The 15,552-nt window shown below is 34.9% G+C and overlaps 2 protein-coding genes across 2 annotated transcripts; one reads left to right on the forward strand and one right to left on the reverse strand.

Moving 5' to 3' along the window:
• Nucleotides 1-1,507: 1,507 nt before the first annotated feature.
• LOC108219976 (gibberellin 20 oxidase 2) lies at nucleotides 1,508-3,447 on the reverse strand. The gene is made up of 3 exons (XM_017393586.2): nucleotides 2,775-3,447; nucleotides 2,372-2,693; nucleotides 1,508-1,920 (listed from the first exon to the last, which is right to left on the reverse strand). The coding sequence occupies exons 1-3, from the start codon at nucleotides 3,284-3,286 to the stop codon at nucleotides 1,663-1,665; spliced, it is 1,092 nt and encodes a 363-aa protein (XP_017249075.1). The 5' UTR covers nucleotides 3,287-3,447; the 3' UTR covers nucleotides 1,508-1,662.
• A 7,550-nt stretch (nucleotides 3,448-10,997) lies between these two features.
• On the forward strand, nucleotides 10,998-13,905 carry LOC108222071 (probable fructokinase-7). The gene is made up of 7 exons (XM_017395959.2): nucleotides 10,998-11,149; nucleotides 11,512-11,726; nucleotides 12,220-12,432; nucleotides 12,523-12,720; nucleotides 12,808-12,948; nucleotides 13,209-13,325; nucleotides 13,480-13,905. Exons 1-7 carry the CDS (start codon nucleotides 11,128-11,130, stop codon nucleotides 13,585-13,587), a joined length of 1,014 nt encoding a protein of 337 aa, XP_017251448.1. The 5' UTR covers nucleotides 10,998-11,127; the 3' UTR covers nucleotides 13,588-13,905.
• Nucleotides 13,906-15,552: the final 1,647 nt, after the last annotated feature.

The following is a 15,552-nucleotide window of genomic DNA, read 5'->3' on the forward strand; positions in this document are numbered from 1 at the left end:
CTTCAATTCTGATGGTTATTTGCCGATATTTAGGTTCTTAAATCATGCGCTAACCAAATTAAAAACATCGAGTATTTTATACTTTGAGTATAGTTTCTTCCGCTCTTTGTAATAAGAGGTGAAAGTATATGTTGTATCGTGTGTCTCAGTCAGTCGAGATCATGACTTTGGAGATTTACCATTCCAAGATCATAGGCTTACCATTCTAAGATCATATATTCGATTTCACGATAAGTGACATAAGTAAATGGACTGCTAATACAAATGTGTAGCAATCAACGTTCGTGACTTTGGAGGCTTATTATTCCAAAATCATGAATTCGATTTCACAAGAAGTCATATAAGTAAGTGGACTGCTAATACAAACTTGTTAGCAATCAACGTTCAACGAAATTAGCTGAGATGCGCAATGAAAACTGGTTCATACGAAAACTGGTTCATATGTAACGAGTATAAAGTTTGTCCAGACATCAAATTATTAGAAAAAGAGTGTACGTTATATCATGTCATGAACATGTATGCAAAAGATTGTTGAGATTTGAAAATTAGCCAGACCCGAGTGGTATCGAGATAATTAATTTAGTGGTATCGAAATAATTAATTTTTTACCATATAATATGTATTTTAAGTGCTAATAGTATACAATGTTATATGAAGAATGTTGCAGCTAGGAATCAGAAGGACGAGCACAAAGGACAATGTCGCGGTGCCACAAGCCTCCAAATCATCTTACCTAATGTATACGGACTCTACACTTGTGCATGTACTCTCTTCTGTTACAGACTATAAATATACTAGTAGTATATTATAAGAGGTAGCACATTCGCTATCATTTTTCAAATTACTTGGTAGTACATTGTTATCATTTGTTAGTTGGTAATCTTACATTTATACTTTATTATTAATTCAGAATGGCCCAAAGCTTTTTTTAAAAAAACTAAGAGAAGAACGTGTATATAAGTTAAACCAGGAATAAAAACAAAACACATGCAACAGAAGAATCCGATACAAAGAAAGGTCTGTCAATCATCAATGGATTTTATATAAATTTCTTGAATGATTCAATTGAGGTGGGCCACTGATTTTTGCCCTTGTTTTGGATTTATGTGATGCTTTTAACTCTGCCCCAATACTCATAGTAGATCCAAGAACTTCAACGTAAACTAAAGTTCAGTGGTTTAGTGGAAGATGTGACCTTAAGCCTTTAATCAGTCTCAACCAAAGAATTTAATTGTTGTATGGTTATGTAATACTGTACTTCAAGAAAATTAATTCGTGTTTAACTTGTATCGAGGATTCGTTGATAGGCCAGTGACAATGTTCTTTTAAATCGTAACCCAATAATCATTGGGGCAGATACTCATTCATCTCCCCCAAGTTTACAACTTGTCTGAGAATAGTTCAGTTAATGATTGAGCTGATTTATGTTTGATTTATTTACATGCGTGCAAGAGTACTACTGCTTGTGGTCCGGAAGGAAGAGAATAAAAGAGTGGAAGCTAGCAAGTAAATTGAAGATGAAACTATTATCATAATTATTATGTTTCTAGATAATCCGAGATAATTAATTTACAAAAATTTGATAACAATATAGCTATCTCTCGATCACGACTAATCTGAAAATACGCGGTCCAGTCCCCTGACATACATGAAACCGAATGATCAGTTAGTAGGTAACCATGCAGAGAAAGCTTGAAGGGTATTCATGTCTGCTCTGTAATGCTTCTGTGTAAACTCAAGCAGAGTCGGCCATGTGAAATCGGGATATATTCTGGGGTACTTGGTGTCCACCAAATCCGTAGGTGGCCTCACCAATTTATCCTTCTCAGGGCACAGAAAAAATGCCAGTGATTTACGAGGAGCCATCTTGTTCACCACTGCTCTGTGCAAGCAACTTTTGTACCTTCCATTTGATAGAGCCTGCAAAATTTTTTGTTTCATCAATTATTAGTTTTAGCTTCAACAGTCCTACTATACACACATGCATGAAGATAATAAAAAAAAACCGAAATTCATATAAATTAAAAACAGAGGACAACAGTGAAGACAATCAAGATGAAATACCAAATTTACAGTTCAGTTGTAAAAGAGAAAAGGCCAAAAAAGAAAGGGGATGAAATATTTAAGTAACAATTGGCTAGGACACGGACACATAACATGTTAAATATGTTCGGCTGCTAGAGTCACTTAAATATGTAATAGCTGCTGATATTTAATTAATTATGATATTATTGTTATTATATAATAATACAGCATGTAGAAACGACCAAAAATACCAAGTAGTTCCTATTCGAAAAACGATAGATGACTGATTGTGACAAAGTGCCGAAAGTTACAGAGTAATATTAAGAATGTTATTGCATGTAGTTACCATGAATGTGTCGCCAAGGTTAACAACAAAAGCGTTGAGATTAGGGGGAATGGATTGCCATTGGTTGTCCACAAACACTTCCAGGCCTCCAACACTGTCCTGGTGAAGAATGGTGAGTGAGGTCGGATCACAATGAGGTCCGGTCCCTAAAGTGAGCTCTGGTTTCTGGCATGGCGGGTAGTAGTTGAGCCTCATTATTGATTCATTTTCTTCGAAGAATTCCTTGAAATGGCTCCGTCCTACCCCGAGACTGATCCCTAACAGCTCCATGATCCCAAGAGATAGTTTGCTCATCGCGTTGCTGTAGTTTTGATATATCATCCTGTAAATATGATATACCATGTCTGCGGTTAGTAAATATTATTATTAATTTATGGAATTAAGTACGTAGCTAGCTACTTACCCAAGTTTGGCGAAATCTTCACCCATGGTCTTTGTGATGTAGTCTTGTACTATAGTGGATGAGTCCTCCTTGGCAGAGTATTGAAAAGTAAGTGTTTCTTTCCAGGGTAATTTAGAGGAGAATCTGCCGGTGAAGCTGCTGGCATAGCCACAATGTTCGCCTAATTTTCTCTGAGCCTTGTGCTTTTCCGAGAGAGGGAGGTCAAAAAACAAGTCCATACATTTATGAGCATCTGATATGAGGTTGTTGTCAACACCATGATTGACAACAAGGAAGAATCCGTGCTCTCTGCATGCCTGGCCAACTAGCTCGGACACTCTGTTGGTAGCGGTAGGATCTCCAGAAAAGAAGTCCTGTAAATCAATGAGAGGCACGTTGAGCTGCGGAGGATTTGAATTAGGCTTTTCATGGTCCGGCCATATGAACTCTTTCGGTATGTTGGTTTCATTTTGCAGCACCGAGGCATCGAAAACTAATGCCTCTTTGCTGTCTTTGGTGGATGTCTGAGACATGGTTGATCCTTCTGCTTCTGCTGGTATATTATTTCTAATACAGTTTTAAGATACAAAATACTAAAATGGCTGTGGGGGGAAGAGAGATTGGAATGTTTAAGACTAGGCAATATGTTTTCTCTACCAAGCTAGCTCCTTGGAGGAATATATATAGTAGTATTAAGTAAAGCACAATTAGGTATAAACTAAGAGATTATTTGCAAAACAGGGCCTATGGGGTCCATAATTACAGTATGGGGCTTCATCGGCAGACAAATTAATCCATGTTTCAACAGTCATTGTCTTTTTTTCCTAATTTTCTTTTTAGTGTTGCTAGGAAACAAATCTTCGATGGGAGCTCTTTGTCGTTTCTTTTATAAGGACCATTATTTTAGAGTTTCTCAAACAATCCGAGTCAGTTCTCGAGCACAAGTTAGATAAACTAGTTACTTTCTAGCGGTCCAAGCAATAACTCATAAAACCTAAAAACTTTAAATCCACATGTTTTATATTTGGAAATCATAATAATCGGCTAATATGGTTGGTTACGGAATTTTTCTGCATCATATATTTGGTTTGAATATGGGACACTCATTTCTCATTTGCATACAATATAGTTTTATTTTCTTTGAATGATAAGAAGCTCATGCTTTATATAATACGGACTAATACAGGGATAAGAAACACGCGTCCCGTCTTCAAATATTTCCGGTCTCGTTATTTCTAAAATTGCATACATTCCTAGATAAATATTTACACCGAAACTCTTGGCGTCAATAATTTTTAATGAGAAGGAGATCGACCATTATATTCATAATCTTCGAGAAATTTATGAAAAAAAAACCCGTTCTTCTTTACTTAATTTACATTATTACATCTTTTCATATAAACGGACATTTTTCTACTTTTAAGACTCATATTACACTATCTTATAATTGAATATTAACACTTCTTCTCGGGTAAGTCGATAGATAAATCTATCCCTTGAACTATCCAATCATAATCTTTATTCACGATAAACGATCATAATCAAGTAACTTATCCTGAGAAGTGTTTACAAATAAATTTACCAAATAGTACTCCTCGCCCATATCAACTTCAACTTGTCGGGTTATCTAAGTGTTAACTCCACAGCAGTGTAGAGTTCCTCTAGTTGAGTGGTAATGTTATCGAGAAGTACATGAATGGATTGATAAGTTTAGTGGTTCTTAGTACAATAATGCTAGCTAGGTACACACGCATATGGCATATTAGTGATACGACGTATAGGCCTCGAGCAACATTACGTGCATGTAGGAGAGGAGACAATGCGCGAGGGCCATACTAACCACCTACTACGGTGGTTGCAGGGTCCGGAGATGCGGGTCAGTTGATTACATCTTTTCTAGACATGTATGGATGGACTCAAAAGTAGTATTGTTTCATTTCGCACTGCCTTAATTAGCAATAATAGTGTTCTACAGTAACACTTTGTGGCCATCTCTTTCTTGTTTGTTGGATTACATGTAGAAAGATGGATGGTCGTCTTCTGGAAATTATCTTAGTACGTTGTGGATCACATTTATGTTATCTAATTATTATGTCATGGGGACGCAATATAAAACTATTTGGCACAAAATACTTATTTAAAAGTATAAAAACTAGTTATTTGATATATTTTAAAAAGTATCCATGAAAGTAGAAAAGAATTAATAAAGATTGTTTTTGTGTTAAAAAATTGTTGTTTTTTTTTTTTTGTAAAGTTTGTGTTAAAAAATTGTTGACTATAAAGTTAGTTGAAAGTTATAATTTTATCGACTAAAATGCAAAGTTTTAGCTCAAATTTATCCTTTTGTATTTTAGTGGTCGTAATTTTCAAATTTACAATCGGATGGTTAAATATTGTTTTTGTGTTTCAAAAAATGGCTACGGGCCGTTTTCAGGAAAAAAATAATCTTTTTTCTCAAAAAAATGAAATTTTATAATAAATTAAAATAAGATATGGTCATCATATATGTATTTAGAATTTCAGTCATCTGTATACAAGAACGGATAAGTTCGGCTAAATTTGAACTTTAATCTTTTTCATAAGAAAAATAACTTTATCAAGTTGAGCAGAGCCTAGGGTTAAAAAGGGGTGAAGAAAATGGGGAACCTGCCCCAACCCGCCTCGAATGGGGCAGATCCGTCCTGCTAAAATGGAGAATACGGTAGTGACGGGAAATGATTTTTTGCTCCGCCAAAATATGGGATAAGTATGGTATTTGTTGAATCCCCGCGGGGATTCTTCACCCTGCATATATTTAATATAAATAAATAATTATATTTAATATAATATATTTATTATATTTAATATTATTATTTTATAATACACAAAACTATAATTTTACAATGTATAACATGTCTCTTTGATTTCTATTATATTTAGTTTTTTACTTTTAATATACATGTCTCGTATATTTTTATTAAATTTTGAAGAAAAAATTACTAAATTTTAAAGTAACTATTTAAAGTGTAATATTATAGCAGCGGGGCGGGGCGAAATTATATTAAATCCCTGGTGCGGCGGGGATGGAGATTAAAAATAAATCCCCGTAGAAAATGTGACGGGGACAGGGCATCAAAAATATATATGGGGCGGGGCAGGGAAATGAAGTCCCTGCCCGAACCCGCCCCATTTTTAACCCTAACAGAGCCCAATTTTTAAGTCAAGTTTTCTGGACATTCAAAAAGCCAAAATTATGTATACAATTTCAGACAAGCCGAACTTTAATAAACTAGTCCTATCCATCAACTGAAGTGAAATCTGATATTGGGTGGACAATAGGCTAATGCAAAAGTATCAATTTGATATGGGGGAACGAGAGATAATCTGTTCCATCACAGAATTTTTTTTATTCCGAATACTAATTTCAGATAAGTCGTATCTTACTCGGACCAATAAATAGAGTTGAGGTTACCGCTAAGCCGGTAGCTAGTAGAAAATCAAAATAACTAGTTACAGTAGGCATGGAGCTAAATGAAATATGTTCTATTTGTACATATATGTTTCTAAAAAGGCACTTGACCAGTTTATAAAGCCTCTTATGCTTTGAAAAACCTCTTCTGATCTTTCTTTTCGATTATAAACGACGGAATCGCCCATTACGCATAAATATAATAGTTTGATGAACGTATAACTTGTATAAATCTTTCCATTTTTCAAGTCGATCCGATCCATTCGTTCGTAGAACTATTTACTCGATCGCAGACATTTTTGGGTCCACAATAGGCTACTTCAACGGAATAAATAGTAATACAAGCAGTATATTTAAACAAACACTCCCGCACGGATGGAGTTGAGTTACAAGCTACTCCACATGTTGTGTCCTGACCAAGTGGGATATATAGTGCCTGTTTGGCAACCAAGGAGAAACACTTCTTTTCCAAAAAAGTTAGCTTCTGCTTTTATTCACCTGTTTGTGTAAAAAAGTAAAAAGCATTTTTTAGAAGTTACAAATGCTTGCTTCTCTATCAGAGCTTCTGCTTCTTTCCCAAACATTTTTAATCACTTATAAGTCCTAGCTTGCTTCTAACTTATACTTCACTTTTTTACTTTAATCAAGAAGCACTTATTTTAAGCTCACACAAACGGCCCCATAGTACGAGTGGATCATTTCATCCCGTTGAAGCTTAAAACGGGATCAATTCCTCTCAATACAAAGACAATTAGAGTAGCCAGCCAGTTGACACCAGCCTCTCAATGGACTTTCAGCACCAAGTGCTATCCAGTATTTTGGCAGTGGGCTCTTCACTAATCTGCATTTACCAGCATAGCCCATGATAATACATGGCTTTAACTTTTGCATGCAGATTTAGATGTCGATCGCACCGACGATTTCAACCTTTCATTCGCTTCTTGTAGTTACACGAGCGCATGAGACAAACTAGGGGTGATGAATAATTCTATCATGGACTGTTATATGTCTCAATTTTAATGGATAAACATGAAATGGCTAACAAAAAAGATAAAATATTCGGCTTGTTTGCTCTACTGTTTACGTGACTAGATTGAGTCACCTAATTTGTAAGCATCTGAGTTTTGTTATCTCAACTCATGATACTCTGATATACTGATAGAACACTAATATAGTGTATACAGTACTAATTAACATTACTTGGGGATATCAGTATATCACCAACACACTGGAATAGTTGGAAGCATTAGTCAGTCTTATCGAAATCCACCATTTGTAGTGCTCGTCAATTATCTAAACATTAATCAATATCTGATCTTCTCCTGTCTATCTTTTTAGTTGCTGTGTTGGACCTACTATTTGATACACCACCACCACACTAATAATTCGAGCTGTATTTACATATATCAACAACAAGTAAAACAAAACACATTACAAATCTTTATCTTTGATATATATATAATCATAAACTTTCATACTTTTACTTGCAGCAGAACTCTTTTGACTTTAAAATTTATTCGAAAAATCCTTTCGACGGTCTCAAGAGAAAAGACTTAGTTCTGATACCATATTAAGTAATCAATTATTGAGGTGTATAATTGCAAAGGATTAAATATTAAAGTGGTCACTGAATTGGAGGTCATATATCACTTTGTTTACCAATCTTAACATGTATCATTTGAATCATTAAAATCACAATAAATATCAAACAAGTACCTCTAGACATGTATTCAAGCACTAAAATTGTAACGCTATGCATTCACAGGTTGTAATATTATAAAATCGAAACACGGAGGTAAAATACAGAAATGAGAGATGACAAAATCAGGTGGGCATGTAAGAGGCGGAAGGGAACATAAACGTCAATCATGATCAACAACGGCAAGCAACGTGAAGGTGGAGTGGTGGGTGGTCACAGTGTTGTAGTGTGGATAAAAGACGGGACAATATAAATCTTCAACACATCCATTTTAATCGTAGATGACAAGAAACAGGCCCAGCAAATGGTGATTGTGGCTTACAATATATAGTAAGAGATACAGTAATCTATTTTTTTTCAAGCTCTCACATGTACCCTTCATTATTTTGTTGCGTGGCCCTGTACCAAAATGGATTTAGATATTTTTGTTGGCAAACAGAATCAAATATGAGCCCCCATTTTGATCTTGGCCTTGGATTTTTTTACAGGTCGGCTTTTATGTGAGAATTGCCTACAGGGTAGGTCTTCCTTTGTGCAGATAATGCGTACATACTTAAACAGGTTTGGTCAGTTCCGAACTAAGCGGATCACTTGCATAAATCCTGTTCTATTTGTAGAAAAGGAAAAACTCGTACAATTCACTGTCGAGTCCTGTGAACAAGATTGTCAAGTGTAACAGTCCTCTTACTGTTCTCAAAAAGGGATTAACAGTACTCCTTTTCCTCTTCATGTGTCGGTGACCAAACAAATTTTACGAAGTTAGGGACGACAAAGTAGTCATGCGTATAGGATTATAAATGAGTTGAGCCGAATTCAACTCTAAAGGGCTCATGTATGGTTTCCTAGAAAAGAATCGAACTCAAACTCGAATTTCAGTCGAGCGAAAATATTTGTTGAAGGCTTGAAGCAATTGGTTCATCAAGGAAAAATATGCTCGCCACTGTTAGAGCTTAATTCGAGTTTGCCCAGCTTAAACTCGTTTAACCGGGCTCGACTCGGCTCGTTAAACAAGCCGAATTCAGACAAAAGTTTCGGCTTGTTTAATTAAACGAGTCAGCTCAACTCGACTCGTAAAATTAGACGAATTGAGTTTGGTTGGAGGTTTAGACTCGATTAAGTGTAAAATTATACGAGCTGGCTGGCTCGACTAGTTAAAACCGGCTCGTTTAGCTAAGCGAGCCGGTTCGACTCGACTCGACTTGATTAAATTTCGCTCAAACTCGGCTAGGCTTGAAACTCGACTTATCCGGATCGAATTACAGCCTTAGCCACCGTTTTGTGAACATACCTATTATGTTTATTATTTGTAGAATATAGCTGCTGTATAATAGTTAGGTTAGCATAAAATTTCGAAAACCGGACTATCCGAATTTTCTTTCTCGTATCTGATTTAAAAAAATCTAAAAATTAGATATTTTATTCTTTACAAAATATGTGATCGGAAATTTTTTTGTTGATTCAGATCCGGATCATTATTCTTTATGATATTGAAGATCAGTATCCTATTAGATGTTTAATTTCTATTCAAAAAATATTTTTTAATAACTAATTACTTATTAAAAATTAATAATACAATACATAATATATCAAAAAAATTACTCCTTTCGTCCCAATGAATTGTATACGGTTTCCTCTTTGGGACGTCCCACCAATTGTATACATATCAAAAGTGGTAAACTTTTATAATATAAAACATCATTACACCAACTACTTTCTTCCACTATCTCCATTCTATAATAATATAAACACTATTATACCCACTACCTTTCTCCAGTATCTCAAATCTATTATTAAATATAAATGGGTCCCGCCACTATACCCATTTTTCATCCAACTTTACTCCTTTGTTACAGAATTTCTTGGTATCCGTGTCCTAACCATTTGTATACAAATGGTTGGGACGGAGGGAGTAGTAATTAAAACCTTATACTATAATTATAAGGGTCCTGTTCCTTAGCAACCACGTGTTAGATAAGGGTTATCTAACACACTGTATGGCGGCCGTTAGATCTATATTTCAAGGGCTCAGATCCAATCTTGGGTTTTTAATGTATCCGCAGATATTTTCCGCGGAAGGGAGTTTTCCCTATCCGCGGATATTTATAGAGAGATAATAAAACTATTCTTTTATTATCTCTCTTTTTCTTTTTAATAATTATAATCTCATATATTTTTATTTTAAATATAATAAAAATTATATTTCTATTTTATTTGAATATAAAATATTAAAATATTTATTGAGGTGATGAATTTTAATTATTGTACTCCGATGTTGATTTAGGAAGGTATATAGCACGTCATCGGATGATCGGACTCGCGGAGAACTTGATACTTAGGTATGGATTTGTCTGAAGTTTGAACCTATCATGTAGCAATGAAAGCCCAAAAGTTTGCAGGCTTTGATGAAATAAAATCATGTACGTATAAATTAAAGATCAACTGACAACTGTTTGTGCGCCTTATATATCATCTTTGGAGAAAGAAAAATGAGAAGGAAGAGGGAGAAGAATAAAATAAACAACAGTGGACTAATCAGAACCAAGGCTTTGGATCGATTTCATCCATGAAATTTCCTCGGCAAATCCCCATCTCTTTTCCGTCTTGTACTTGTCAGAACAAAAATCAATTGGCAAAATAAAAATTCCCACCAATATTTAATAAGCCAAGGAACTCAATCTAACGTTCAATCCCATTGATTTTTAAAATTTAATGGAATAACTATTCCCATTTTATCCGTGTTTAATATTATAATAAATATTTTTAACATTTTAACCTTTAGATTAAGATATTTAAATTTCCACCAAATCTGTCCATGCATATATTTTGGTGCACCAAAAGAGAAAAAATCATTCCATAATAATTTAACCTAAATCATTATTTTCTTTATGATTTTCTCGTCTGCTTTTTCAGTGTAATGCATGTCATTAAAATTTGATTGTTCTGGACCGCTGTAATTTGTCAATTAGGTTTTTGTTTTAGACTCTGATCCTCAGATTTCTTATTTTACTCTAAACCATTTCCCCTTTTCAATTTACTATTAGCTTCGTTAAATCCGAACTCATAAGCCAACAAATATAACGTGTGCGTATCTCATAATGTTCTTCACCTATAATTTTCCTCTGGTTGCTGTATAAATAGCGTCCACTACAGTGTGTATTAATATAGATATAAAAGTTCTGGTAATACTCTTACAAACTAGCAGAACTAAAACTTGTGTCCTTGTTGTAATGGCGATAAACCCCACTTTAGGTTCGTTCATTTTTGCTCATTTCCGTTTTTTTTTCCCTCTTAAATTCAGACTCGCATGGGATTTTTAAACAGTCAGTCATTAAAATTTGAAGTTGTGCATGGGCATGAGTCCTTGAGAAGTCTAATTGCCATTCATCGTGAGAATACTTGAATCTTTTACTAATGATTTGATCTGAGTATCACTGTATCAGCCGGATGTTCTTGAATAATGTAGAAAATTAGTGCAAGAGCGTCGAACTAAGTTATTAGCTCATCATATCTTGGCAAGGCTATTTTTTTGCAAGCAATACAAATCATAGAAAATTGCATCCTGATTCTCTAGCTGCATTCTCTATTAAACTAAAGTTATTGCCTACACGCAGGTCACTATAATGAGACGATAGTAAATTCCAAAGGAGAAGAGCATGAAAGATCCCTGGTGATATGCTTTGGGGAGATGCTAATTGATTTTGTGCCTACAGTTGGTGGTGTTTCGCTTGCAGAAGCACCTGCTTTTAAGAAGGCCGCTGGCGGTGCTCCTGCTAATGTCGCTGTTGGGATATCAAGGTTGGGAGGTTCTTCGGCTTTTATAGGAAAGGTGAAGTTCAATGAATCTTGTTACTCTGTATTTTGGTGCTTGGTAGAAGGAAAAAAAATAAAAAAAATCTGAGGTTTAAAAAAAGGAAACAAACATTGCATCATCACACTTGAGAAACAGAACTTTTCTCGTTGCACTCTGTATTGGAACTTTCAAGGCACTTTGATGGTTCCTGAAGCTATGATTTAAGTATATAATATCTCACACTAATTGCGTTTCTCTTGTTTGATGAGAATAAATCATTCGAATATGAATTTCTAACTGGAGATCATTCGAAACCAAAAAAAAAAAACGAGATATAAAATCTTGCAATCTGGGAATTTGTGGATTTTCAACAAACTGACTTTAATTACTCCCTCTTTTAACTTCTTTTTCCTGCTCAGTCCTTTCTATTATGTATAGGTCACTAGCATATTTCTCCAAGTATAAATTTCCTCTTCCTTCGACTTGAGTGCAGCAATCATATTGAAAATTTTGATTACTGTATCTTAAGGTTGGGGAGGATGAATTTGGATACATGTTGGCTGAAATTTTGAAAGAGAACAAGGTCGATAATTCTGGCATGCGGTTTGACCCTGCTGCTAGGACAGCACTGGCATTTGTTACCCTTAGGTCGGATGGAGAGCGAGAATTTATGTTTTTCCGTAATCCCAGTGCAGATATGCTTCTTCGCAAATCAGAACTTGATATAAATCTTATCAAGAAGGTTTGCTTTAATTTGTTCTTCTTTTTTTTTCATGTAATGGATTTGATGCCGATAGTAGAGATGTTTACAGTTAGCTGATGTGCAAAGCAGGCAACAATCTTCCATTATGGTTCGATAAGTTTAATTGAAGAGCCATGTAGGTCTACTCAGCATTATGCAATGAAAGTTGCAAGAAAAGCAGGTTGCATTCTCTCTTATGATCCAAATTTGAGATTGGCTCTATGGCCGTCAGCAAATGCTGCTCGGGACGGTATAATGAGCATTTGGGACCAAGCAGATGTTATTAAGGTCTACTAGTCATGACTCAACATTATGTTATTTGATAGTAAAAGGCTATGCTGTCTTGACACTAAGCAAGACCCTCTGACATGGTAGGTAAGCGAGGATGAAATTTCATTCTTAACTGGAGGGGAGGATCCTTATGACGATAACGTGGTTTTGGGAAAGCTTTACCACTCCAACTTAAAGCTTCTATTAGTAACTGAAGGATCTGAGGGTTGCAGATACTATACCAAGGTATTTTTATCAGTTTTATATTCGTAACGGTCTTATGAGAAACGCTTCTGTGCAGATTTTGGTACTTTTCAAGGTCACTGAATATTCTTGTTGGCTACAGAGTAGCTACATTCTTCTAAAAGTTACCGACATGCATGATTACAGTTGATTTGTAGTTTTTATCACTTTCTTGATATAGCATTTCCTATAGTTCATATCAATTAATTTCCTCTATTAGAACTATACTCCTGCCAAGCAACATGAGTAAACATTATGTGCAGGAATTCAAGGGCAGAGTTTCAGGTTTAAAAGTGACACCTGTGGACACAACTGGTGCAGGTGATGCTTTTGTTGGTGGGATACTGAGCATCTTAGCTTCCGACGTAAATATGTACAAGGTAACTTGCAGAATAAGAGACGAGTAGCTTCTCTGATATTTATTGAAGCTCTTTCCCTCGAACAATCTTCATCTAATAGACTAATTACATTCCTCATTATGTGGTATAATCCTTGATTGCTAGTCTTGTAATAATTTGACTTGTTAATTGTCAGGACGAGAAGAAACTCAAAGCAGCTATCCTTTTTGCAAATGCATGCGGCGCCTTAACAGTAACAGAAAAAGGAGCAATCCATCACATCTTAACAAAAGTTGCTGGATGAGAACTACACTGCATCATCATTCTCGACATACCGGATCAAACCAAATAGCTATAATGTAATCTGGTTGGACTGTTTTGTGTTGGCTGCAATATATACTGGATCTTCAGTGTTTTTTCTTTTGTTGTAAACCATGTATGATTGGAGTCTAATAGCAGACGGCTAGATCCAACATATTTCATAAACTCTATGCACAAGTGTGTCCACCACACCCCTCTGTTGTGTAGTATCAGTATCCTTTTCGTATATGATACAGGAACACCACTTCTTTTCAGTGAAAAAATTCCCGAAAAACTAATAGCGATGAAGTTCTTCATTTTATTGGTGTTCTTGCCTTTTTTTCTCCTTTTTTTTTCACAGAGCTTGATTTATTTATAATAAGTAGGCCAAAAATTAGGTCACATTTTAAGAATCAAACTTTCATAAAATCAAACTTTCATGGAAATCTTTCATAAAACTTGGGTAGTATTATCGAAAATGCTGTGGGATTGAACCATTCAATATGGTTGTTAGTGATATTTGAACCCTTTTTCTCACCATCTAAATCACATCATTTTAGCCAATTGAGTTAATATAAATGATTAAAAGTAAACGTGAAATATAAGAATGTAAATAACCACAAAACTCGCCTCCTCATCTAACCCTAATTGTCTCTAGAGTATAACCTCTCTCTTGCCGTAGCCGCCTGGGGCTTCCATCGGTTTTCACCGGTGGAAAGCCCCAAATCAGTTAATTACTTTGCTTTCTTTATAGTTTTCGAATAATACTTCTTTTTTGAAATTTAGATCGAAAATCATCGGAGATTTCGCTGTTTCTCTTCCAAGTGGGTGGGTTTTCAGTCTGATTTCTCTTGTTTTTGTGGTTCTGTTCCAGATCTATTCTCGGAAAGATTCTTAGATCTAAAACCATCGGAGATTTCACTGTCTTTCCACTCTGTTTCAATCGGGTGGATTTTCAGTCTGATTTCTCTTGTTTTTGTGATTCCGCTCCAGATCTAAGGTTGTTTTCTCTCCCTCGTGAGAGTTTTGTTTTGATTTGATGATGAAAGTTTGCATGGAATCGTAGTTCTGGTCGATAGCTCAAACGATAGCTCTATTAGCGCATGATGAAGAGGGTACCGATGATTCAACGAGGATGCATGAAGCGGGTATTTGTATTTGTATATACTTAATCTTCAAAATATCGTTTAACTGTCTCTTCATGAGAACAGGCGATTGCAATTTCCAGTTTGTTCGACTCGATCATTGATGTAGATGCCGCATGGCTTTCGATTATTTAATTAACACCTTTGTTTCAAAAAAAAGAATGTAAATAATAAAAATGCATCGACAAAATTTGGAAAAAGAAATATTTTCAAATTTAGTAAATTTAAAGAGGGAGGTAATGTGGATTAGAATTATTGTTGTATAAGAGCATCTCTAATGGCGTTGGCTAAATTGGACCTCTAAGACATTATGTTAAATTTGCTGAACTCGTAAAAAATTATGTTTCAATGTTATTGGCTATATTAGTTGGCTATAATTTAAAAATAGTATGTTATTAATATTTAGATTGGTATAAATAGAATATATCAGCTTAATATGATAATAAATAATATTAAATCAGCGGGAAGGAGGAAAATAAATTGCGGGACGTAGAATTCACTACAGATCTGTAGTGGTTCGACAAATATAGCCATCCATAAGGGGATGATTATAATTATACACAAAGGCTTGATATGGTTGGAGTGATGTTTTTTGTGGATATTTGTTATAAATTTTAATTTTGGGAATCCACTTAGACTTTTAGTTATCGGTTTCTCATGCTCTGATAAGGGGCAGTAATAATTAAATATACTAAAATTGAATATAAAAATATATATACAAAATTATATATTAAATAGAAAATTGAACTAAAATTATATTTGATATCACATGAATTTCACTCGGTAGCAACGAGTATATATACACATCTTTTTCTTTTTTGTCT

This window comes from Daucus carota, chromosome 5 (assembly GCF_001625215.2).
Source record: "Daucus carota subsp. sativus chromosome 5, DH1 v3.0, whole genome shotgun sequence".
Taxonomy (NCBI): Eukaryota; Viridiplantae; Streptophyta; class Magnoliopsida; order Apiales; family Apiaceae; genus Daucus; species Daucus carota.

Excerpts from the sequence above, each read along its gene's own strand:
- LOC108222071 (XM_017395959.2), top strand. The coding sequence starts at position 11,128 with ATGGCGATAAACCCCACTTTAG. Across the intron at positions 11,727-12,219 it reads CTTCGGCTTTTATAGGAAAG|GTTGGGGAGGATGAATTTGG; the intron begins GTGAAGTTCAAT and ends CTGTATCTTAAG. Across the intron at positions 12,721-12,807 it reads ACCAAGCAGATGTTATTAAG|GTAAGCGAGGATGAAATTTC; the intron begins GTCTACTAGTCA and ends CTGACATGGTAG.
- LOC108219976 (XM_017393586.2), bottom strand. The coding sequence starts at position 3,286 with ATGTCTCAGACATCCACCAAAGACAGCAAAGAGGCATTAGTTTTCGAT. Across the intron at positions 2,694-2,774 it reads GAAGATTTCGCCAAACTTGG|GATGATATATCAAAACTACA; the intron begins GTAAGTAGCTAG and ends TCATATTTACAG. Across the intron at positions 1,921-2,371 it reads ACCTTGGCGACACATTCATG|GCTCTATCAAATGGAAGGTA; the intron begins GTAACTACATGC and ends AAAATTTTGCAG.